The sequence below is a fragment of the Staurois parvus genome, unplaced genomic scaffold (genome assembly GCF_062004578.1).
Source record: "Staurois parvus isolate SC_StPar_1 unplaced genomic scaffold, SC_StPar_1.0 ptg000561l, whole genome shotgun sequence".
Classification (NCBI taxonomy): domain Eukaryota; kingdom Metazoa; phylum Chordata; class Amphibia; order Anura; family Ranidae; genus Staurois; species Staurois parvus.
In genome coordinates, this window is record NW_028318357.1 from 5,053,613 (window position 1) to 5,077,617 (window position 24,005).

The following is a 24,005-nucleotide window of genomic DNA, read 5'->3' on the forward strand; positions in this document are numbered from 1 at the left end:
AACTGTAAAAAATAAGGAAAGAATGGGAGCGGTCACTCAGTGGGTCCAGAAGAAAAGGAGAGAGAGAAAGTTTTGGTCCGAGGATAAACAAATATATATTGAAGGAGGAGAGGAGGGAAGAAAAAAGGAAAAAAAAGTCTGATAAGCCGACTAAGGAGCCCCAAGGGTGAAAACTGGAGAGGGTACATAATGGAGAGATTAAAAAAACGTTTTAATAAACCCCAGATAAGAAAAGAAGAATACCTGTAGCAAAATATAAACATAACTATTGTAACTCTGAAAACAATATTATGTTTTGAATTATAAAATTAGAAGTAGATTAGATTAAACATCAACAATATGAAGAGCAGATCTGTAAAAGGGGGAGGAATGAAAACAACTCAAACAAGTACAAGAACAATTAGAAAATACATGCCTCTACAGGAGAGAGGGAGGAGGATATGTGGGGGGAAGGGAATAGGTAAAATTTGTTTTGAAAATTTGTGTTGGATTTTGTAATATGAAATTAATAAAAATATAGTTAAAAAAATCCCCTTTCCTCCCCATTCTGATGCTCGGTGTCAACTTTAGCAAGTCATCTTCACCACGTCTACATGCCTAAATGCAATGAGTTGCTGCTATGTGATTGGCTGATAAGTAATTTGTGTTACCAAGCAATTGAACAGGTGTACTTAATAAAGTGGCCAGTGAATGTATGTATTGTGTAACCGCAATGTTTCTCCTGCCAGCTATCCTGTAAAGCAAGCCTATAGTGATTACATACATCCATATTTCACTCAACAAGAATTACACACAAAAAATATGCACTGAATTTAACCAGTTTCAGGCTGGCAACTATACATACACAGCCGGTATGCTGGTATGTCCTTCAAAAACTCACTCCTGTGATTGGATACAGCGGATCATACGCAAAGCATACAGAGCCAATGAGAGTGTCAACGTACACGTGGTTGATGTGATCAATCGCAGATTCACAGAAAATGTCTGGATGGTAATTGGAAAGCACTCTCTCCATTCACACACCAATCATTGGTGAGAGTAAACAATGATACTGTGGTGGCTAAGAAATGCAACACAAGCACACTAAAATGTAATATGTAAAGCTTCACAGAGAATAATGTAAGTTAGTTTTTACAGCACCTTATTAAACCCCAAGGAGCCTATTTATAAATGTTTCTAAACAATATTCATGCAGCTTTTTACCCAAGAGTTACACATTTTTCTAATTTAATTTAACTGGAAAAATGGGTAAATCCTGGGTGTAAGTTATACAAATCTTGTGTAAAAAAGTATATAATTGGACCCGTAAGTGTGTTCATAAAACATAGACAATACATCAAGCTATAGTGAAGGCTTACCGATTTTTGTATGATATGCAACTAAGACGTTTTCGCATAAACCCATCATTTAGCCATTTGTTGTCCATGGCTTCCTTTACATTTGGACGTTTGGCAGGGTCTGGCTCCAGAAGAGTGTGGATGAACCGAATTGCACCTGATTAGTACAAAAAGGAAAACTATTTCTGTGTATTGCAATGAAATATTAGGGTACTGTATGGTAGCCATGTTCAATCAACTTTAACTAGAAAAATAAATCATGCTATTTCAGCAAGCAAAATTACATAGGTGGTGTTTTCTATAAGGAAAACTCAGCTCATTATTTCGTACATGCGATGTACTTTGCAAGCTCATATTTGTGCTTTGTTGCTTATTTATGTTGGTATATTATGGTCAGGGTTTGGATGTATTCTTCTGCTTAATGCAGCATAAGAAGCATGAGGTCCCTGTCCATTGTACAACTTGGTAAACAGGAATTAGATAGTATGGGAAAGAAGTAGACATACTTGAATGAAACGTTATTAATTAATTAAGGACAAAAAAAATGGACTATAGAAGAGAATCCCTATTTAACAAGTTAAAACAAGGGCGTCAAACTGGCGGCCCTCCAGCTGTTGCGAAGCTACAAGTCCCATCGTGCCTTTGCCTTTGTGAGTCATGCTTGTAACTGTCAATCTTGAAATGCCTCATGGGACTTGTAGTTTGGCAACAGTTGGAGGGCCGCCAGTTTGACACCCGTGAGTTAAAATAATAAGTTAATCAAGAATTCTATCCAGGAAACATTAATTGGAGCAAGTTATTGATACACTGGCTTTTATAAATCTGCCTACCGCAATCTTTTAGAGTCAGTTCACATCCGATGTGGTGGGTCTATGCTGGCAGCTATTTCTAAAGCTCTGGAAATAGCTGTCAACGTTGACCCACCACATCACCCTTATGCATAGATAAAGAAAAATGCCTTGTTTTCAATCGTGTCAGTTCCCACCACAAACACTGTGGTGTGTGCTCAACTGCATTGCAATGCCACCATGGTGAATAGACCTGTATTGCTATGTAATTTCTAAAATATTCAGTGAAGGACTGTTCTGTGCACTGTGTCACACAACGCACACTAGCAGCCAAGTATTCAGCGCGGCTCGCTGACATGAACGGGCCCTTACAGTTTTGTTTTCTGCATTCCACTGTGCTCATTAAAAATTAAGGAAGGCAAATAAGAGCATATTTTCTTAGTGCAGTATCTTGCTCTCTTGCAATATACAAAAAACTTGGGGTACAATTAGAAAGTATTCCAGAAGAAGGATAGTATCCTTACACAGCTTAGAACTGACCTGACGAGTATATCTCACCACCAGGCTACCCTTGGCCAGCTGTGATTCTGTAAGTAGAATCCTTATAATTACCCAGAGAAGGGTGTTGGTTCAAATGGTAAAGCAATTTTTCTTTATCTTCAGATCTGCACTAAAATTGATTCAGTTGTAGATAAAGATGATTTACACTAAATTTACTAGATGAGGGGAGTCCTCAGTGTGGCTGAAACTATAACTATTTGTATATCTTGTGTTAGAAATTAGACATCTACGTTTACTTCTATTTTTATCATCAGATTCCTTTGGCAATGTGCAAAAATATAGGGATTTGACTGAGGACCTAAGGTTTATTTCAGAATTTTTGATGGCGTATCAACAGGGAAGGGGAATCTAGCAGAATTGTTGGTACTATCTTTCTTCATGTAGTGGACCTTTCCCTGTCTTTCAACACTGCTGTAGTCTATATTTGGAGATGCCACATGTGAAAAATAGCAGACATCTGGGGACTAGTTTTCACATTTGAGCAGTTTTATGCAGGTATGTACTCAGAGGAAAGCAGCAAAGTTCATCCGTTTAATGCCATAGGTGATTTGGCCATAATCAGAGTGGCAAAGGGGTTGATTTACTAAAGGCTAAGACTGTTCACTTTGTGAGGGAAGTTGCATTTTGCATTGGAATTTTCTTCAGAACTTGGTGGATAATCTGATGCTTTGCTGACCTCCATCATCAAATCATGTACAATCATGGGATTTGGGTATTCTTTGCAAAGTGAAATTTCACCACATTCACTAAGTTCTGGGATAAACCCCCTTGTAAACTAAAACTTCCCTTGCAAAGTGAACAACCTTTTTGATTTTAGTAACTTAACCCCACTTCTAATAATGTGTCAATTGTTTGTTGCAGAACATGTTGAAGAATAACCTATCTTATAAGCAAGTGCAATATAATAACAAAATGCTAAAAAAAAAAGTACCATTAGCATTATCATAAATTATATACAATTAACTACAGTAATCAGATTTCACTGGGCAGAAGCAAATCTTGCATTACATTCGCAAAATGCAGGACAATGAAAATAGCTAATGTTTTCTATTGTACAAGTGATTCCACTAAAACTTGAGTTTGGAGGATGACACCAAAGCACTGTAATAGCTACTTAAACATAAATAAATGTAGAGGACCTTGTCTTGGGGGGAAATACATGGGGTAAATAAAATACATTGCTGATCTTCTGAAATGCTAGTTCTCCAGTTGCCATGCTGAACCTCAGGATTCAAGGCTTTCTCAGTTAGTGATTAAAGTATGCAGATCAGAAGTCGTGATTTCACGCTGACAATTCTTGCTGCATACTTGACCCAGAAGGTATTAACACCAGAGGTAATTAGGCAACCAGGTTTTTGAGGCGGTCACCCAATGGCAGAGCTAGTGTTTCTCTCATGACAGGTTTCCTTAAAGCAGCATGTATGAATCTACTGTATATTGTAAGAGAAATCAATCAGTACCTGTTGAAACGCTACGTGGGATTGGGTTGATTTCCAGATTCACCATTTTCTGATGTAGCTGCTTAATGTTAAATGGCTCCACAGTAAAGGGAAGTGTTCCTGTCAGCATTGCATAAATGCTCACTCCTCTGAAACAGATTGTGTAAACATATAGTATAACATCATTTTTTTACTTTCTGATAATAAATTGCATTAAAATATATTTTAATTATGACAATGTTTTAAGCATGCCATCTGTGGCCCGAGTGTCAGATGTTCTATGAACTCTTCTTTCTTAACCTTGGTGCTGATCACTCCCACTTCCACATTCCGCTTCCACATTCATTCTGCTTACCTCCTCCTCTTGTATTCATGACACAGCATAGTGATAAAGAAAAAAGGGTAGGTTGGTGGCAGGGGCAGACTGACCATTCGAGCACGAGGGCCCGGGGTCAGTAGGGGGCCCCATGAAATGCCCCTGGTACCTTTTATAGGCTTTTTTTGAGTGTGGGCAAGGAAACAGGGGCTCCATGATCCCCTATTGCCTGGGACCCCATGAGTTGTCAGTCCACCCCTGGCTGGTGGTATCAAGTGTTTATGTATTTTATATATCTTAAAGGCTCACCTTAAAAAAAACAAAACAAATGCACATGATTTTGCAGGTGAAAAAATTGTGCATTGATATATATGTATTTTTTACAGGAGCCTGAAAAGCATTGCACCTGCGATCAGTAGGCTGCAAATGTATTGTTAGGCTCCTGTACAGTCTTCCTCTAGCTTTGTGTCTGCATCTCCATATGGGCTTTCTGTTACAAAGGTAGAGGAAGAATGAATGAACTATGAGAGTTCTCATCAGTGCATTCTCACCCAAAGTTTTTAGTTGTTTTTATTAAGGAGTTAACAACTTGGATGGGATCTGGGGGTATATGGGATTCCCATGGAACTGTGGAACCGAAGAACAAACTTCTTAGCAACTATGTAGGGGGTGGACTGGCAAGTTAAAGCACTGTTCCTTTTTTTTGGTGTACCTGCTCAGACCCTGGATGAATCTTTCTCTTCACCCAGCTGAGCTGTGCTAAGGGTGTCCATGAGCAAGGAGTTCCCAAGAGCTTGCAGTTAAGCAGGTAAGGACTAGTTGGTTATTGCACCTGGCCACCCTCTCCCCTTATCCGGCCCAGGGGGTGTAGGAGTACTCACACTGTCCTGTCAGCATGGTGGGTTGGTAGCTGCTTTCCGGCCATTTGCTAATCTGTCTTCTTCCCTGCTGCTCAGGATGACCTCCCTTAGAAGACTTTAGGCAGTGAAGATCCTCCCGTGCAGCAACCCTCCCTGGGCCCCCCTCCCAGGCTCCACACTCCAACCTTCCTCTCAGTCCATCTTCCACCTGACTCCACTCTCTCCCCAGGCTCTGTCATATTTGAGGGTTGCCCTGCTCACCATGCCCAGCCTCTTGCTAGGGGAATGGCCAAGGTCCCTAAAGCATGAAGATCTTGGCCTCCTCCTCTACCCCACCCCTCTTCCAGAAAGTTCTCAAGCCCTGACCCTGTAGAACCACCTAGCCTGCCTGAGGTGAACTCGTGCCTCACTTCCCAGGCTGCTACTCAGCCTCTATCTAAAAAAAGAAAACAAAAAAACATATCTAGCTAAACTAGAGAGTGTTACATAAGTATAATACTTTGTATTTAGGTTATAAAGATGGAACAATAAAGACATAAACTTTTTTATGTATATGGTTGTGCATTGTTTCTATTGCCTTTAAAGTCTCACACCCATGATATTTCTTTCTATGTACAATTCTGTGATGTTGGTAAGAAGGGTAGCCCTAAACAAGCAGAAAATGAAATTTCTGGGTGTGCCCTGTACACTATTTATGTACAGAATGCCTCCAGGTTGCATATTGTATTGCATTTTACAGAAAATTACAACCACAGATTGAAAAGGAAAGGTTTATTTTAAAAACATTATATTACAACATTGCTTGTGTAGCAATTGTATAATCTATGCTATAATTTTTTAATTTGCTATATGTTTTTTCCATGAAAGTGAAGGTACCCTTTAAGTATGTGTTTTATCATTAAAAGGTACATTTCAGGGTCACCAGATTACAAAAATTAACAGACTGGGCTGGACTGCTGATGTACAGAAATGCCTAGATAAAAAATAATCAAAATAAACAGGGGTGTGCCTTTAATATCCTAAGAACCTATAACTACATATTGTAAATTCGAGAGTTCCAGTATAACTGCATTTGCACAGAGAAATGCGGACTGAAGAAATAACAGCTCTATAATGTTCTTTAAATGTGGCCGCCTACATATAATATTTCTATAACAAACATTTCTTTCAAACAACAGTATATAATCAAGTATGTATACTTACATGGACCAGACATCCACTTTGGGCCCATATTTTTTATTGGATAATAGTTCAGGGGCTGCATATGCTGGACTTCCACATTGAGTGTTAAGTAGATCTTGTGAAAGGCCTTCACACTTTATGGTGTTACTTAAACCCAAATCTGAAATAAGGAATGAGTAAGTAGTAATGAGTAAAATATTTATCAGTAACTAATCATACACACATGACAAAAAAAGATATTACTAATTACAACTAGCTCAAACTGTCCATTGCAGTTACGTTTATTCTAATTGTATCAAAGTGCATTTTATTTGGATTTTTGTTATAGATTTAGCTTCTTTGTCATTAACATTGCAAAACGTATACCAAAACTATATTTTTTCTAAAATGATTTGAGTTAAGTTCCTAAAATTTGTTACATCTGTTTATCTTATTTGGGGTGCACACACCACATTCAGAGATCGATCAAATAGAATAGGAATTTCTATGCTTTGGTGCATCTGTTTATGGATATGACATAGATCTAAATAAACACTCCAGCCAGATTATTGAAATGCCCCTGATCCTCCAATGTGACAGCAGTCCAGGGACCTCACCTGCTGTCAAAATGTAAAAAAAGTGGTTGAGCGGGGCTCCGCCCTCCTGTCCAAGTCATTCATTCAGAGTTCTGTGAATGGAAAACTACAATTACCATCAGCCATTTCTGCTGATGGATTGTAGCTCTTAATTAACTACTGGGGCTCTCATGAGCTCTCAAGTAGTTAATTGATTCTTCCTCTCATTCAGTAACTGCCTGCTCGTGTGAGGTATGGGCAGACAGCTACACTGACAGTCTGCAAGAGCCTGAGATTGCACCTGTGTTCTGCTGATCTCTGGCGCATTGCTTTACAGGCTCCTAATAAAAGAAATAATACATGCACACTGTTTTACCTGCAAAAATATGTGCATTTATAATTTTTTTTAAAAGGCTTATCCTTTAAAGTGGTTTTAAACTCTCACATATACCCAGTGAAGTGACTGGTCTCAGGTGATACACAGAGATGAAAAATATCCTCCTACATAAGTCGTACCTGTTCTACAGCCATCTTTCCCCTACATCTATTCAAAGTGCAGAATTTACATAGGACCTCTCCGCTCTGAAAAGCAGGGGGCGGGGAGCTGAAGTTACATTAGTAAAGAGAGCTATGAGAGCTGCATGGATGGAAGGCACACACCCCCTTCACACAGCTTACAGGAACAGACCTGAGACTGTCAAGCATAGGCTGTGCCCTCCCCTGTCACCATTTTTCTCTTGGGGTCAGGAAAACTCATCAAAAGTGACTCATAATTATAGCAGAAGAATGAGGCAGTGGACAGAAATGACAGTGCTCTGAATTAAGTACACACTGTAGAGAGATATGCTTCGTTCATATTTCATGTCTGAGGTTTACAACCACTTTAAGCTGATCCCAGCTGTTTTAAAGGGGAACACATGCATTAAGACCTTTATTATTTAAAGGTCAATAATTTAAGTGAAGGGAAGAGGACATCTCTTTGCAGGATTGTTATTGAGAGCTGATTGCTAAGAGCACTGAGTCTAATTCTGGTGCATAGTGGACTGCACAGTCATATTTATGCACCCTTCACAACTGCTGTAACAGAAAATTCTAGTGTGCCTAGAGATGGAGCAAATGCAGAGGAGACACTCCAAAGGACTATACTGGGAGGAGGGAGTGTTCATCTTGAGTGCTTCTGACCTGCTTATGTGCCATAAGGGGTCACTGAAATCTGGTGAGTTACACTCACTGGGGCAGTGGTGTGGAATGGAAAGACTTTATGGTTGAAGTTCACCACTGATGTCAAGGCATTAACCACTTGTCCTCCAGAGGATTTACCCCCCTTCCTGACCAGGCCATTTTTTGCTATACAGTGCTGCATAACTTTTAACTGACAATTGCACGGTCATGCAACGCTGTACATAAATAAAATGTATGTAATTTTTTAATAAGAGAAGGTACATGGAAATGTATAAATTAAGTCAGCTTAGGACACCCTTCAGATGAGTGGATAGAGAAACATCAGAAAGCTCAGAGCACAATCTCTCTTAGCATAAAAGGTGATTAAATCATACATATATGTAAGTGTGAAACTGCTAAAGAAATGTGGAAGGATTATAAAAGGTGCATGAAAAAGGTAATCTCAGCAATAAACTATATTTGATTAGAAAGCTATACTAAACCAAAAACCAAGCTGATGAAAGGCCAGGTTATGCAGCATTACACAAGGCACACATTGGAAATGGTTGAACACCTGAGAGGCATACAAGAAGAAATAAAAGATTTTCATGTTGCAGCACTATAACTTAGTGATAAACTGACATTGGAATATGTTAATGAAAAGCGTATGGTTTAATATGAGTGTAAAACAGAAAGCATTAACAGTGACAATGACAAAATGACAGTGACAGTGACAAAATAGGAATAAAAACAGTAACATGCAATAAGAAACACGTGAATGCTTTGTGTGCAAGAAACAAGGCCATGTAGGATCTAAAAAGCTAGAAGGCAAAAGCAAAACTAAATTACAAAAGGCCAAAAGTGTGAAGGAAGAAATTGATTTTTATTCAGACAATGAATGTTTGTCAATCCAAAAGTTGCACCTCATCTTTGTAGGCATGGTGTGTTGATTCAGGAGCTATGAGTCACATGACTAATGACAGTAATTTCTTTATTCACCTTTGCCAGAGTAAAGAAAAAGTCACCTCAGCTAATGGGCAATTAATGGAATCAGAAGCAATAGGAGAGTTTTCTTCACTGTCCTATTTCCCAGAGTGTCACCAGAACGATACCTGTGAAATATATCCTGTATGTCCCTGCTCTTGAAACTAATCTTTTGTCAGTGAAGAAGCTCACAAAACCAGGCAATGTAGTGACCTTCCAAGGTGACAGTTGTGCCATTACAAAAGGGGATATCTTACTCACAAAGGCTAAAATGACAGATGAACTGTATCAGCTGAATTGCAATGAGATGGTTAATACTGCCAAGGAGGAAAAACATTCAAACTGCATGGCACAGATGGCTTGGAAACAGAAGTCCTGATATAATAAAGAAACTAACTGAAAATGACTATGCATGTGGAATAAAAATGAGTACATGTGATCAAACTATGAAATGCACTAGTTGTATAAAAGGAAACATTTATATTTGCAGAGTAACAGCAGAGCTATGTAACCTCTGGACTTAATTCATTCATATCTTTGAGGTCCAATTAAAAAATTGACTCCAGGAAAGAAGAGGTATTTTCTCACTTTTATAGATGATTACTCCATGTATACTACACTATATCTGTTACACAATAAAAGCGAAGTACCAGAGAAATTTGAACAGTATTTGGCTCAAGTAAGCAACAAGTTTGGTAAAAAGTCTGAGTGTATTGCTCACAGACAATGGAATTGAATATACAGGTGATTCTCAGAAAGCATGGCATAATATTTCAAACTTTTGTACCATACATCCCAGAACAAAACATGGTTGCAGAAAGAATGAACCGTACCCTATGTGAGAGTGGAAAAACCATGCTGTTTGATGCAGCTATGCCAACATACTGGGGGGAGGAAATTATGACCGCATGCTATCTCCAAAATCAACTAACACAAACGCTTCAACTTGAGGGAAATTCCACATTAGTGTCACATGAGGATAAGCAACAAAGTGATATAGAAATAGAAATTAACAAAGACAATCCAAATACTATAAAAGAAAAAACCAGGCCGCAAGAGGCTTCAGTCAGGAAATCCACCAGAAGTAATAAAGGCATCTCAGCCAAACATTTGTCCTATGTTGCCCGCATAGTATTGAAACCAGAGCCAGATTCATGGGATGAGATGCAAGGACTTAGAACCCAAGAGATTTTTAGAACTGAGATCTGAAACAGGACTAATTTAAGTAGTTGTTGAGTGGGGGTGTTGGAATACAGTGTTCGTGTCAACTACATCAATATTCAGTAGAGATACTGTATATTAGAGATGTGCAAAAGAAATTCAGATTAATTTTTCATTATTCAGAGATTCAGATGTGTTCAAATTCTGAATTACAATAGTAACAAATTTAAATTAATCTGAAATAATAAAACAAAATTCAGATGAAATTCGAATCGATTCAAATTTGAAAAACACATTTAAAAACAAAATCAAATTGGAAAACAAATTTCAAAACCAATTTAAGTTTGAAAACAAGAATAGAATAAAATAGAACAGAAAATAAAGACATAGAAAAGAATACAGTAGAGTTGAAAATAAAAGAATATAATAGAACAGAATACAGTAAAAAATAAGAGTAAAACAGAACAAAATAGAATAGAACAGAATAGAAAAGAATAGAATCCATTAGAATAGAATAAAAAGATTAGAATAGAAAATCAAAGAATTGAATAGAAAAGAATATAAAAAAACAGAATAGAAAATCAAAGAATAGAATAGAAAATAATAGAATCAGAATAGAATAGAAAATCAAAGAATAGAATAGAGAATAATAGAGTAACAGAGAGCAAAATAGGACAGAAAATAAAGGAATAGTATATAATCAATTAGAATAGAATAGAATAGAAAAGCTTAGACTAGAAAATAAAATAAAAGAAGAGAAAATATTAGAATAGAGAATCAAAGAAAAGAATACAATAGTATAGAAAAACAATAGAATAGAATAAAATAGAAAGAATATAACTGCTTTCCGAAATTCAAATTTTGAATAGAATGAAATTGAATTTGAACAGAATACATTAGAATAGAATATAAAATAGAAAAGAATAGAATAGAAAAGACTAAAATACTTTACAAAAAATTGTGAGCTTCGCTCTGGTGACGTGAGTAGTGATCAACAAAGGCACTGTGAAAATTTTGCTGAAATAGAAATTCCCAATATGGTCATGCAACCCTTCATATAGCCTATATACCATCAAAAAACCATATGGATTGTGGATTATGGATTGTAACGACAGAATTAATTTCAAATCAGTTAGAATTGTTTTTGAATCCATTAGAATTATTTTCGAATCCGTTAAATTATTTTCAAATCCGTTCAAAATGTCAAATTCGGTCGAATTCGAATAAACAAATTTAACTAATCGAACAAAACAAAATTCAAATCAAATAACGAATCGAAAGGAAACACATTTTTTCATTTTGTACATTTCTACTGCAAATTCTTCAACTAGTAGATGGCAGTGTTTATAAGCTTGTAGCTGCATCTATGATAAACTCTCTTTTCTCTGAAATACAGTTCCTGTTTCCTGTTTTCAGTGAAACAGAAAAGCATCTGTGGACTGTGCACTTTCTGTTCTGTAGGGCCATATACAGAATTCAATATCAAATCAATCAATATCTGCTGTGACATCATTAGGCATGCTGTTGGAACAATCAGAGGAATCTTGAGTCATGTCTGTTCGTCCAGCTATTTTGCAGCAGCTACAGCAACTATTACAGTGTTGTTTAAAAAAAGAGAAGAGGTGAAGATCCTGAATCCATCCAACTGCTAACAGACAAGAGAGAGGCCAGTTTTGGTCATGTACAGTGGTGTAAAAATTAGGGTAAATTCTTCAGTTACACCTAGTTGTCAGTGAAAAGGTGAGTTTATCTGCTCAACCTCATCATATCTCTTAAATTATGTAGATAAATAAACAGTGGGGTTGATTTACTAAAACTGGAGAATGCAAAATCTGTTGCAGCTCTGCATAGAAATCTGTTTTAGAAACCAGTTTTTGGAGGTTTTTTTTGTCAAAACTTAAGATGAAGTTAGAAGCTAATTGGCTCCCATGCACAACTGTACCAGATTTTGCACTCTCGGATTTTATTAAATCAGCCCCACTGTCACCTTGCACATGCAGGTAAAAGTGACACTATCTCTTCTAATGGTACATATGATATTGTCCATGTTCAATGACCATTATGCCCACTTTTACCTTTTCACAGTTGTGACAAGTTGCTGAATTTACTCTCTAGCCAATTAGAGTGGCAGAACATGTTCTTCAGAAATAATATTCCTCTTCTTGAAAGGCTGACACTGGAGTAAGTTTATTTTTCTATTATTTTCTGAAAGTGAGGTTTGAATTTAGCACTTGGCACCCAAAACTTTTCTTATTCAAGAAATACACACACACGTAAACAGTGCATATTGTGCCTTTAATTTTTTAATTTTTCCACTTTTGTTGTTCATAGTTTTTTTTCAAGGAATATTAGTTAAATTCCAACAAAGCCTCAAAACTGATATATTGTACATGTTGTACCTAACCTTTTTTATTTATAACTTTTATTTTATACATATATATTTTTCCATATATTTTGTTTAATTCCAACAAATGCCCAAACTATGGGCAATACAACAATATTAAAAAATAACATCAGCAACCAAAAGTGGTGGTAAGTGGAGTACAACTTTATGGGGCTGTAATGTTCTTGAGAGGAAGAAGAAATGGTGCAGATACAGGGAAGAGGGGAATGTTTTTGGTAGTGGTACAAAGACTGTGGGTGAGTTAGGGAAATGGTAGTTGGAAAGGCATATTGGTGCTGGCTCGCATGGGTCTTAATGTGGAGGGTAGAGGAGCAAGGATTAGATAGGGATCAGATGGTTGAGCAGGAGGGTGGTTTGGGTATTGGGTAGAGGGATATAGGCAGCTGGATGAAAATGATGGAGGGTAAATAATGAGGTTGGTGGTTCTAAAAATGTTTGCATGGTTGGGGTTGGTTGTGGCGGGTAGAAACCTAGAGAACAGGTATAATGGGCAAAGTATTGCTGGCGGATGGAGGAAGATGGTGAACAAGGGGGCAAAGGAAGTAATAAAGCACATCATACCAGACCTCATCTCCACTATATACTCCTTTGAAACGTTGCTAACAAGGCCCATCAAACTCATCTGATGTATTTGCCTCTATCTTTTAAGAAAAGTTGCACATTATGTCCAGCAGCCAGTCAATATTTTCAGATCCTGATCTCCCGCACACTGCCCATCTTGGTCCCTTGGCAACTGCAGCCTCCTCCTTTGGCTCCGGAGCATTTGCAGGGGTGTCAGGTTTGTGTCCTTCATCAGGATCATTTTCTCCTTGTTGGGATGGTTCCCAGCTGCTTTCAGTGTTGAAAATACAAAATATGCCTTTTCATACAGCCACATTTTGTTATCCTATGCTAAATGGCATAGACAATGACAGATGCTTGCTTACTTCCATATTTTCAGTACTGGTATCAGGAACTCTAGCTCACTGACATGGAGATACTCATTGTATGTTGATACTCGTTTTAATGCTTCACATAATTGTTTTGCTGATGTCAGCTGAAAAATATGGCAAAAAATTATTATACTTTTTCATGTATTATTAGGTACATAACTGGTCATTCCTTCTCTAGTCTGCACTTCAACTTTCTGGTGGAAAAATTGGTGGCGAGCTATATTGTACGTGACACCTGCACAGGCATATGGGAGGTGCTAAAAGATGTAGTCATGAGGAAACCAGCAAGGAAAGAGTGGTCAAAGATTGCCCATCTTTTCTAGGGCCGCTACAATTTCCCCAATTATGTGGGAGCAATTGATAGGAAACACATATGGATTATCAAGCCAGTAGCTAATGGCAGCAAGCACTTTCATTTAAAATAAAAATGTTTTACTAGCAGTGTCTGATGCTAATTACTGCTTTAGTTATAGTATATCTACATTGGGTCCTAATAGAATATTTCATACTCCAGTTTTTTGTGTATACTTTTCATTTGACAGGCATTTGACAGGCATTTGATTAGGCAGCATGATCGTTTTCTATCTGGATACTCACTAAGCTCTAATTCACACTTGTACAGGCCATGCAGTCTGCTTTGCGTGGGTAAGCAGCCCATTCATTTGAATGGGCTGCCGTGCCTGTGTTTTCCACAAAAAAAGTGCATGCAGATTTTTAAAAAGGAGGCCACAAGGAAATTGCATGGTCTTTTTGACCATGCAATTTCCCTGCTGATCCCGCACCCAAGCTGCTGGCTGAGACGCATTGGGGTGCCCCGCATGTTTTGTGAGAGCAGGGTGATTTGGCTGCAGGTGGATGCTTGTGTGGGAACCTCTGGGGATAGCTCCCCAAACCCTGGTCCTCCACTATCTCACCCCCACACCATGCACCCTCTTTCCTCTGGGAATAGCCACAATCTGTTTAATCTAATCTCAATCCCCGTGCTCCTAAAAACCACCCTCCCTTTTTCATGTGCACTCTAGAATGCCTGCTCTGTCTGTAATAAGCTCACCTCTGTCTATGACCTGTTTGTCTCCCGCTCCTTAACCTACTAGCAATTACAGAAACCTGGCTTCAAGCAGCATATTCTGCTTCTTCTGCAGCACTCTCCTATGGAGGCCTTCTTTGGACTCACTCACCCAGACCCAGTGGTCAAAAAGGTGGTGGAGTTGGCTTGCTTCTATCGCCACTGAGCACCTTTCAAGTCCAACATAACCCTCCCTCTCTATCCTTCTCTTCTTTCGAGACTCACTGCATTTGGCTGTTTTCTCCCATTTCTCTGAGGATTGCAGTGATCTACTGACCTCCTGGACCAGTGTCCCGCTTTCTTGATGACTTCTCTGCCTGGCTACCCTACTTTCTCTCCTCTGAAATACCCACTATCATTCTTGAAGATTTTAACATCCCTATTAATGTCAACAACCCAGCTACATACCAACTCTTCAACCTAACCTCATCTTTTGCCTTAACGCAATGGACACAGTCCTCCACTCACTCTGATGGGAATACATTAGACCTTGTCTTCTCCTGTCTTTGCACTCTCTAAAACCTCACAAACACCTCCTTTCCTCTCTCTGATCACAATCTCATCACCTTCACAGTTTCCTTGTCTTCAAACACCTATTCCTCCAAGCAGCAAACAATTACCTGCAGAAACCTTCACAAGTTTAACCCTTCTCTTTTCTACTCTGCAACTAACCACCTCTGAGACAGAATATTTCCCTTGTACTGCCCTGACCTGGCCACTGCTTTCCACAACAGTTCACTTTCATCCACATTAGACTCACTTGCTCCTCTAACCGCATGAAGCATCAGGCTCCGACCGTTACAACCTTGGCAGACAGACGACACCAGAAATCTTAAGAGACATAGTCGTGCGCTGGAGCGAATGTGGAGTAAAACCAAATCACACCAAGCTTTCACCCTATATAAATCTGCTTCATTAACATACAATTCCTCCCTCCATACTGCCAAACAAGCCTACTTTGTCACTCTCATCAATAGCTTGCCATCCAGTCCTCATCGTCTCTTCTCTACTTTTAACTCTACTTTCTCCACCTTCACCTCCACCCAGCACCTCACTCACTCATTACGAGATTGCAAATCATTTCAAAAACAAGATTAATGCAATTCATAGGGGCATCGCCACTGCACAGACATCCATCCCACTTAGCATACCTTATACTAAACCTCCCTCAACACTTTCCTCTTTTGACCTTGCTACTATTGAAGAGATCACTAAGGTTTTCTCAGAAGCCCATCTCACTACCTGCCCCCTGGATTCTGTCCTCTCACAACTACTACGGTCACCCTCTTCTTCCATCCTATGCTCCCTCACTCACATTTTCAATCTTTCCCTCTCTAATGGTACCTTCCCCACCCTCTAAAGCATGCACACATCACTCCCATACTTAAAAAGCCTCCCTGGACCCCACCAACATAAACAACTTAAGACCTATCTCCCTGCTCCCATTCACCTCTAAACTCTTAGTCTACAATCATCTGAGCTCCTACCTTACTGACAACAGCTTTCTTGACCCTTCACAGTATGGCTTTCGCTCACTACACTCCACTGAAACTGCCCTACTAAAACTCACTAATGATCTACTAACTGCTAAAACCAATGGCCACTACTCTGTACTCTTACTACTTGACCTCTCTGCGGCCTTTGATACTGTTGACCATCCCCTCCTCCTCAAAAAACTCCACTCTCTTGGCCTGCTCTCTCCTGGTTCTCCTCCTATCTATCGCAGTGCTCCTTCAGCGTTACCTATAACTCTGTCTCCTCCTCTCCACTCCCTCTTTCTGTAGGGGTTCCTCAAGGTTCTGTCCTTGGACCCCTTCTCTTCTCCATCTACATCTCCTCCCTTGGTCACTTGATAAACTCCCATGGCTTTAAGTACCATCTCTATGCTGATGACACACAAATCTATCTTTCTACTCCTCACCTCACCCCTTCAGTCTCCTCTCGCATTACTAACCTACTAAGTGACATATCGGAATGGATGTCACTCCACTTCCTCAAATTCAGTCTTTCCAAAACTGAGCTCTTAGTATTCCCTCCAGCCCGTGCCCCCTCCCCTGACTTCTCCATCAAGACCAATAATACAATCATCAGTCCCTACCCTCATGCCAGGGTACTAGGTGTAATCCTAGACCCCCATCTGTCCTTTCAGTCCCAAATCCAAATGCTGTTCAAATCATGTAGACTTCACCTCCGCAACATCTCCAAGATACTGCTGTTTTTAACCTCTGAAACTACTAAGCAACTTATTCACTCCCTGGTTATCTCTCGCTTTGACTATTGTTACTCCCTCCTCATTGTCCAACCTCATCGCAGGCTATCCCCTCTTCAGTCTATCATGAATGCTGCTGCCAGACTTATCTGCCTTACTAACTGTTCCATATCTGCCACCCCTCTCTGCCAATCCCTCCACTGGCTTCCCATTGCCCAGCGGATAAAATTCAAAACATTAACAATAACATATAAAGACATTTATAACTCTGCCCCAAATTACATCTTAAATCTTGTCTCCAAATATCACCCACACCGTACTCTCAGCTCCTCGCACAATCTCCTGCTCTCTAGTTCCCTTGTCTCCTCCTTCCATGCTTGTCTCCAGGACTTCTCCAGAGTTTCCCCCATCCTCTGGAACTCTCTACCCCAATTTATCAGACTATCGCCTACTCTGCTCACTTTTAGGCGATCTCTGAAAACTTAACTCTTCAGGGAAGCCTATCCTGCCCTCAGCTAATAATGGAATCTTCTACTCCTCCTACCAGTCCATCCCCTACAGTTACTACCTTTTGTACCACTAGCCCCTCCCTCTTAGATTGTAAGCTCCAAGGAGCAGGGCCCTCCTAACCCTCTTGTATTGAACTGTATTGTTGCTGTATTGTCTCTTGTTATATTGTAAAGTGCTGAGAAAACTGTTGGCGCTATATAAATCCTGTATAATAATAATGTGATATCCACACCCACAACCAGCCCGCACAGTGTGAACCAGGGCTATACCACTGCATGGTAAGGATTCAAATTTAGAAATGCCAACATCTGTGCAGTGCAAGGACCTGCCTTATAAAATACAATTTGAATGGATAGTTTAAGAAGGTCCTCATATTACATTGTTTGTTAAATCTAACGTTAAATGAATAATTGCTATCAGATTGTGATGTGTATGGTAATCTTAACATGTACTAAAAATGTTTTATACAAACATGTCAACCCAACAGAACAAAAGCATGGCCTTAGGTAACAGGTTAACATTAAAAAATGTGATTTGCTTCTGGTTATTCCTGTCCGTGTTTTATTCAAATGACCTTAATCCTTTAAACGTACAGATTTATTGGTGCAGCAACACTGCTGTATCACCAAAACCTCTCCCATGGTTGACATTTCAGAGTCTGTATGCTATTTAAATATTGAACAACAGCTATATGGATGCCTTAAAAGTTAACATACACCATAACAATTTTAGGAGGCAGAAATGTCATTTATGAGTGTACATTTTACTGCAATAATTACCATATAAGTAAGCAGCATGTCATAAAGAAATAAATAAGATTACCTTTTCTTTTTTCATGGAGGCTTGGTAACTGTCCCAATCGGTGAAAGCTCACTGCAAACTTCCTCCCAAGTCCTCTTGCACTGATCAAGGTCCTGATTGTGGGAGTTACTGCGGTTATACATCACAACGCCCCCTGAGCTTCCTTATTTGCTGCTCCACATCTGGCATGCTATGGCCTGCTTCTTCCATAGTTTTGAAGCCTGGATTAAAGTAGAGGTTGCTAGATGGAGGGGGCTAGATGCAGGTGCTAAAAATGAACCTGCAGGGCTTTTTTTCTTAGAGAATAGGTGTAGGAATTCCCCCCTTCTGAGTCATCCCTGTCTCTGCCCCCTTCCTACCTCCGAGCATCATCCCTTGGTTCCGCCCCCTACCCACCTCCCAGTACTGCCCCTTTTAGACAATACAGAACCAAGCATCATATTGTTGTACTACGTAATTTGGAGTTTGTTAGTGATAACAAGAAAATAATAAATAATAGACCCCCCTCCCTCAACAGTAGTTATTTCCCAGTAACAAAAGACCCCCCAGAAACACACACCCCCCTAGCAACAACAGATCCCCCCACCAGCAACAATAGACCCCTCACTCAAAAATAGATCCCCTCCAACAACAATAGATCCCCTAGCAGTAAGCATCAATAGTCCCTTCAGCACACCCCAGCACCCGTTGCCATTACATGCATCGAGTGCTGAAGGTGGCGGCACTGTGTACCCCCTTTTATTCCACAAGGTATGGGTAATGTTTCAGTACTGAGTTAAAAATGTTCCTTGGACCTAGCAGAGCACAATCATATCATCAGTACTCAGTAGGACAAATATTACATGAAAATAAGTTGCTGGTCATTCTGTCAGCTCTTCTTCAGCTTCTTCTTCTTATTATTGTAATAGAATATAAACTGTTAAATACCTTTTCTCATCAGCAGTATATATCACTCTTGTGACTTCTATCAGTGTCCAGCTGAGCACTGGTTAAAGCTTATAGGAGGAGTTTTAATTCTGCTGTAGGAGGATGCAGAACCCCTGACCTCTGTCTGGACAGTGCTGACTGACCCTGTGCTGATCACATGCACTCTTCCAAGGGAAAGAAAAAAAAACTCTCTAGCAATACACACCAAGCTGAGCATAAGCAGAGTGTCTCCACATGATATGTCTTATCAGGAGATAGGAGGGGGACACTGGAAGAAGGGGAGGATCAGAGAAGGCAGGATCAAGCAGTGTTTTTACACAATGCAGATGATTGACCCCTCAGGTTCCACAGTGAGTATAATAAGCATGCTTTATTGCATACACAAACTGATTTTACTGTTGTGAGTTTAGTAACAGCTTAAACTTTCTTTTGGGAAGCAATTAAATAGGTGGCTTTACTTCTACTTTCAAATGTTCTTTTTTTTTAACAATAGAAGTTTTATTTGTTTTTGTTTTTTTGAACAAAGAATATCAGAAATAATTGTTTCCATACATATTATATTTATGCGGATTTAACAGTGTATAGAGTTCAGAACTATACAAAACTGATTAGAATTGTGATGAAACAATTCAAATAGCTCTAATTCTAAAAAACATAAGATTTTAACTCAAATATAATACACGAGACAGTCAAATATCAAGATAAAGAAAGGGAATAAAAGGGTCATATGATGCAGTGAATTTTTATAAAATTGGCATCATTTCTTGAAAATCAGTGCGTTTAAGTAATAGTCAGAGAGAGAGAAAGAAACAAAGCATCAGTATATTGATCTCTTATGAACCTGAGATAGTTTTATATAAATCGGAGTAAGTGAATGCAAACCAGGCACACCAGGTTTTATGATAGTTAGACAGACGTTCATGTGTCATCGCCAAGGTTTCCTCCAAATGATGAATATTATCCACTTCTCACAGCCAATCCCGAGGCGTGGGAATTTAAGCTGATTTCCAGAATTTGGGAATTAAAGATTTTGCTGCGTTAAGTAGGTGTCTCGTTAGGGAATTCTTGTATTTATTGAGTGAAAAGGGGGAGATGTGCAATAAGCAGCATGCGTCATCTAATGTTATTTTGATATCTGTAATCTTAATAATTAGCTCACAAACTTGTTTCCAGTATGCCGAAAGGTTTGGACATTGCCACCAAATATGTAGGAGAGTGCCTTTGCCGATTTGGTATCTCCAACAAATATCAGATGTGTTGGGATACCATTTACGTAATTTGGTGGGAGTGGCATACCAGTGAGTAAGAACCTTATAGGAGGTTTCCTGTAATCTTGTGCTAAGAGAACACTTATGTGCAAGTATACATGCATTTTTCTGTTGCTGATCAAAGAAGTTAGTTTCAAGGGAATTCTCCCAAAGATACATAAAATTGTCTTTTTGTTCATTTACTTTGTTTCGCAGCCATGAGTAAGCAAGAGAGGTGTTTTTTTAAATATTAACACCCTTGAGACAAATGGATTTCAGCTGTGTAAGGGGTTTTAGAAATTAGAGTTTCTGTTTATTATTAGAGATTTTCCCTGTGACAGTGCCAATCTATTATTCTGGTCAAATGGGTGGCAAAATAATATAATTTAAAGTCTGGCCTCCTGCCATTTTGGACCTGGCCATCAAAAAAATTGGTTGTGGGTGTCACGATCGCACGGTCGCCGCCACCAACATGCGACAATCGCACGACCGTGACTAACAGTAATATGTCACGCCTGCGGCGTCAGACCCCAGACCTTCTCACCAACTCGTGACCGAAGGACCGGCCGATCTAAAACCACGGTGTGACGCGCGTAACAAGGCCCCACCCAGCTACACCCTGCACAGCGATTGTCCAGCTAATGGGCTACAATCGGTGCCTGCAGCCTGAATGCGCTTGTTACTGGGTCGGGTTAATTACGCAACTAACCCTCTACTGCCACCACCACTTTTGTCGGAGACTGGGAAACTCCCGTTATCAAATATACACTATAATGATTGAAAAGTCACCTGTCCAATACGGTCACCGCAGGCCGATTGGGTAGAAGATTAAATAAACACAGTAGCGTCTCTTCAAAGGCAGGAATTCGTGAATTGCAAGTAAGCGCTTAGAAACAGTTTAACACTTTCAGAAAGAAGGATTTATTACTAAAAGAGTCAAACAGGTGCAATAAAATATTTACAAAGAAAATGTAACTATATATATATATATATATGCATATAAAGGTACAGCAAAGAGATAATAGGAAGGAAGTTAAAGGGTTAAGTTACTTGCCAATATGCCTTGGTTTGTAAGCAGATCCAAGTGCAGAGCAGGAAGGGTCTTTGATCTCCTCTGTTACGATGTTAAGCTCAGGAGATGTGTGTAGCCTAGGCTTGCCAGCCTGTCTCTTTTTAAAAATCCCTCTGCAAGGGGGGTGGCTCTGAATACTGGCCATTACGCTGTTTTGGGAGGGGTCAGGAGAACTCTGAATTAGAACCAACATCTGTCATAATCCATGACATGAAACATAGGGGAAAAAAAACCTGACTTGAGGAATGTTCATTTCATTCTGACATCTTTACTGTTAGGTTCTGTGAGGTTTCAACTTCTTTCAAGTCCGGGGAGAAGCTGCCTTATCTATTTTATGATGGGTGAGCCTACACAAGGTCTGGGATCAGTGCTTCCCAATGCTCTGATGAGCTGGCCTTATCATGATTTTAGGTGAGAAAGGTTACACTCGCAGACTGCCTGGCACCGGACTGAGGATGCCTTAACTTGGGTTGACCCCCTCATCTGTCAGGATATAATGTTTGCCTCTCAGGAAGGGAGGGGGTAGGGACTGTAGGACTGAGGAATGCTTCCAATAAAAAGAAAAGGAAAAGGGGAACTCCGCATCCAACTCTGATGGGCTAGTTTGCTACAGTGGGGTTTCTTCTTAGCCCAAACAAATTTCCTTTGTGCCTGTTGCAGCCGATTGAAAAAAATCCCTGGTATTTTGATTGGTAGAGCATGCATACAATAGAGCAGTCTTGGGAGACTAGTCATTTTAACAATAGCTGCTCTACCGAACCAAGAGAAATTTTTTGAGTCCCATTTCTCAAGATCATTTTCTATGTTTCTGAGAAGTGGTATAAAATTCTCAGTGTATAGATTGTCTAATGTGGGGTGATCCAGACTCCTAAATATTTTAATGCAGTTTTTTCCCATTTAAAGGAATAGTCTTTTTGAGCATTGTCCAGGGATTCTTTAGGCAATGTGAGGTTGAGTGCCTCCGATTTGTGATAATTTATTTTAAAATTGGATATGTTTCCATATATCTGAAAGGTGTGCAAAAGGTTCAGTATGGATGTATGTGGGTATGAGATGAAAAAAAGTAGATCGTCCGCATAGAATGCAGTTTTGTATTCTTTCCCATTTAATTTGAATCCCTGTATAGATTTGTTTTCATTGATTAAACGAATAAGAGGTTCTAATGTCAGGATAAATAACAAGGGGGATAATGGAAATCCTTGTCTCGTGCCATTTTTAATGTGGAACTTATCAGATAGGGTCCCATTAATCTGAATTTGTGCAGAAGGGGCTTGATATAATGAGAGAATCCAAGACATCATCTTTTGATTGAGGCCTATATGAGTGCAAGTAGCCATCATATAGTCCCATGCCACACTGTCAAAGGCCTTTTCAGCATCTGTTGAAAGGAGGAGGCCTTTTATATCTCCTAACTTGGCCCTATGTATGAGATTTAATGCTTTTATAATATTGTCCCTTGCTTACCTGCCAGGCATGAAGCCAACCTGCTCTGGTCCAATAAGTTTTTTTAAGTAGGGGCCATAGCCGTTTGGCAATAAGTTTGGCTAATAGTTATAGAGAAGGGATTTAGAGAATAGCTATTGAGAAGGGAAATTGGCCTTTATTTTCTTTTGGGATGATTGTGATATGGGCCGACAGGAAAGAGTCGGAAACCTTTTGATGACTGCTTAGTGAATGTAGGGCCTGTAAAAGTAGTGATTTAGGTGGGTCTATAAATGCTTTATAGTATTGGGAAGTAAAGCCATTTGGCTCTGGGCTTTTCCCTGATTTAGGTCTTTGATCGCCGAGGTTAGTTCTTCTTCTCTTTCAAGAGTTCCGATATCGTATTGTGTTAATTTTGGCATGTTACTCTGAGAAAGTCTAGAATAATTTGTTTTCTGTTGCTTTGTAGGGAGCTGGGTTTGTGTTGCCATGGTAAATTATACAAGTTAGAATAAAATTTGTGAAATCTTTTTGCAATTTTATCAGTGGCATGTTCCATACTACCATCCAAGGCTTTATTACAGAGAATGTTTTCAAGTGACTTGGCATCTTTCAGAACTCTAGCAAGAAACCTTCCACTTTTATCACCATGTTTGTAAAAAATGCTTTTTTTTTTAAAGTAGAGTACACGTTTAGATTGTCTGTCTAAGAGGTTTCGTAGTTCTACTCTGGCCTTTAGTAGATTCGTTGCTGTTTGGGTAGATAGAGTGCTTATGTAGTGACTCTAGTCTAGAGATCTCAACAGAAAGATCGTTTATTACCTTTTCTTTAGCTTTTTGCTTCTTGAGCCCTACTTGAATTATCAACAGGTTAGTTAATCCCTTTGTGAAGCACATATCGCGCTCTCCCTCAACCGCACTCCAGCGAACAAGCTGAACTGGCACTCTGCTAAATGAGCCTTTGATTAATGGGATGAGCATCAGGAGGCAGCCAAATCGGCCTACTCCACCCTAAAATTTTATAGATATGGCAATAAGGCTGGTAACTTGTTGGCGTGGCTTTGTTTGGGCTC

General features: G+C 39.4%; 1 protein-coding gene across 1 annotated transcript in view; it reads right to left on the reverse strand.

Moving 5' to 3' along the window:
• Positions 1 to 1,354: 1,354 nt before the first annotated feature.
• Positions 1,355 to 24,005, reverse strand: part of LOC149450897 (hormonally up-regulated neu tumor-associated kinase homolog A-like) — a 35,370-nt gene continuing 12,719 nt past the window's right edge. Inside the window, exons 4-6 of the mRNA XM_089691340.1 lie at positions 6,505 to 6,643; positions 4,147 to 4,274; positions 1,355 to 1,494 (exon numbers count right to left, since the gene is read on the reverse strand). Coding sequence (XP_089547466.1) covers positions 1,355 to 1,494; positions 4,147 to 4,274; positions 6,505 to 6,643 — 407 coding nt within the window. The remainder of the gene's footprint in view (positions 1,495 to 4,146; positions 4,275 to 6,504; positions 6,644 to 24,005) is intronic.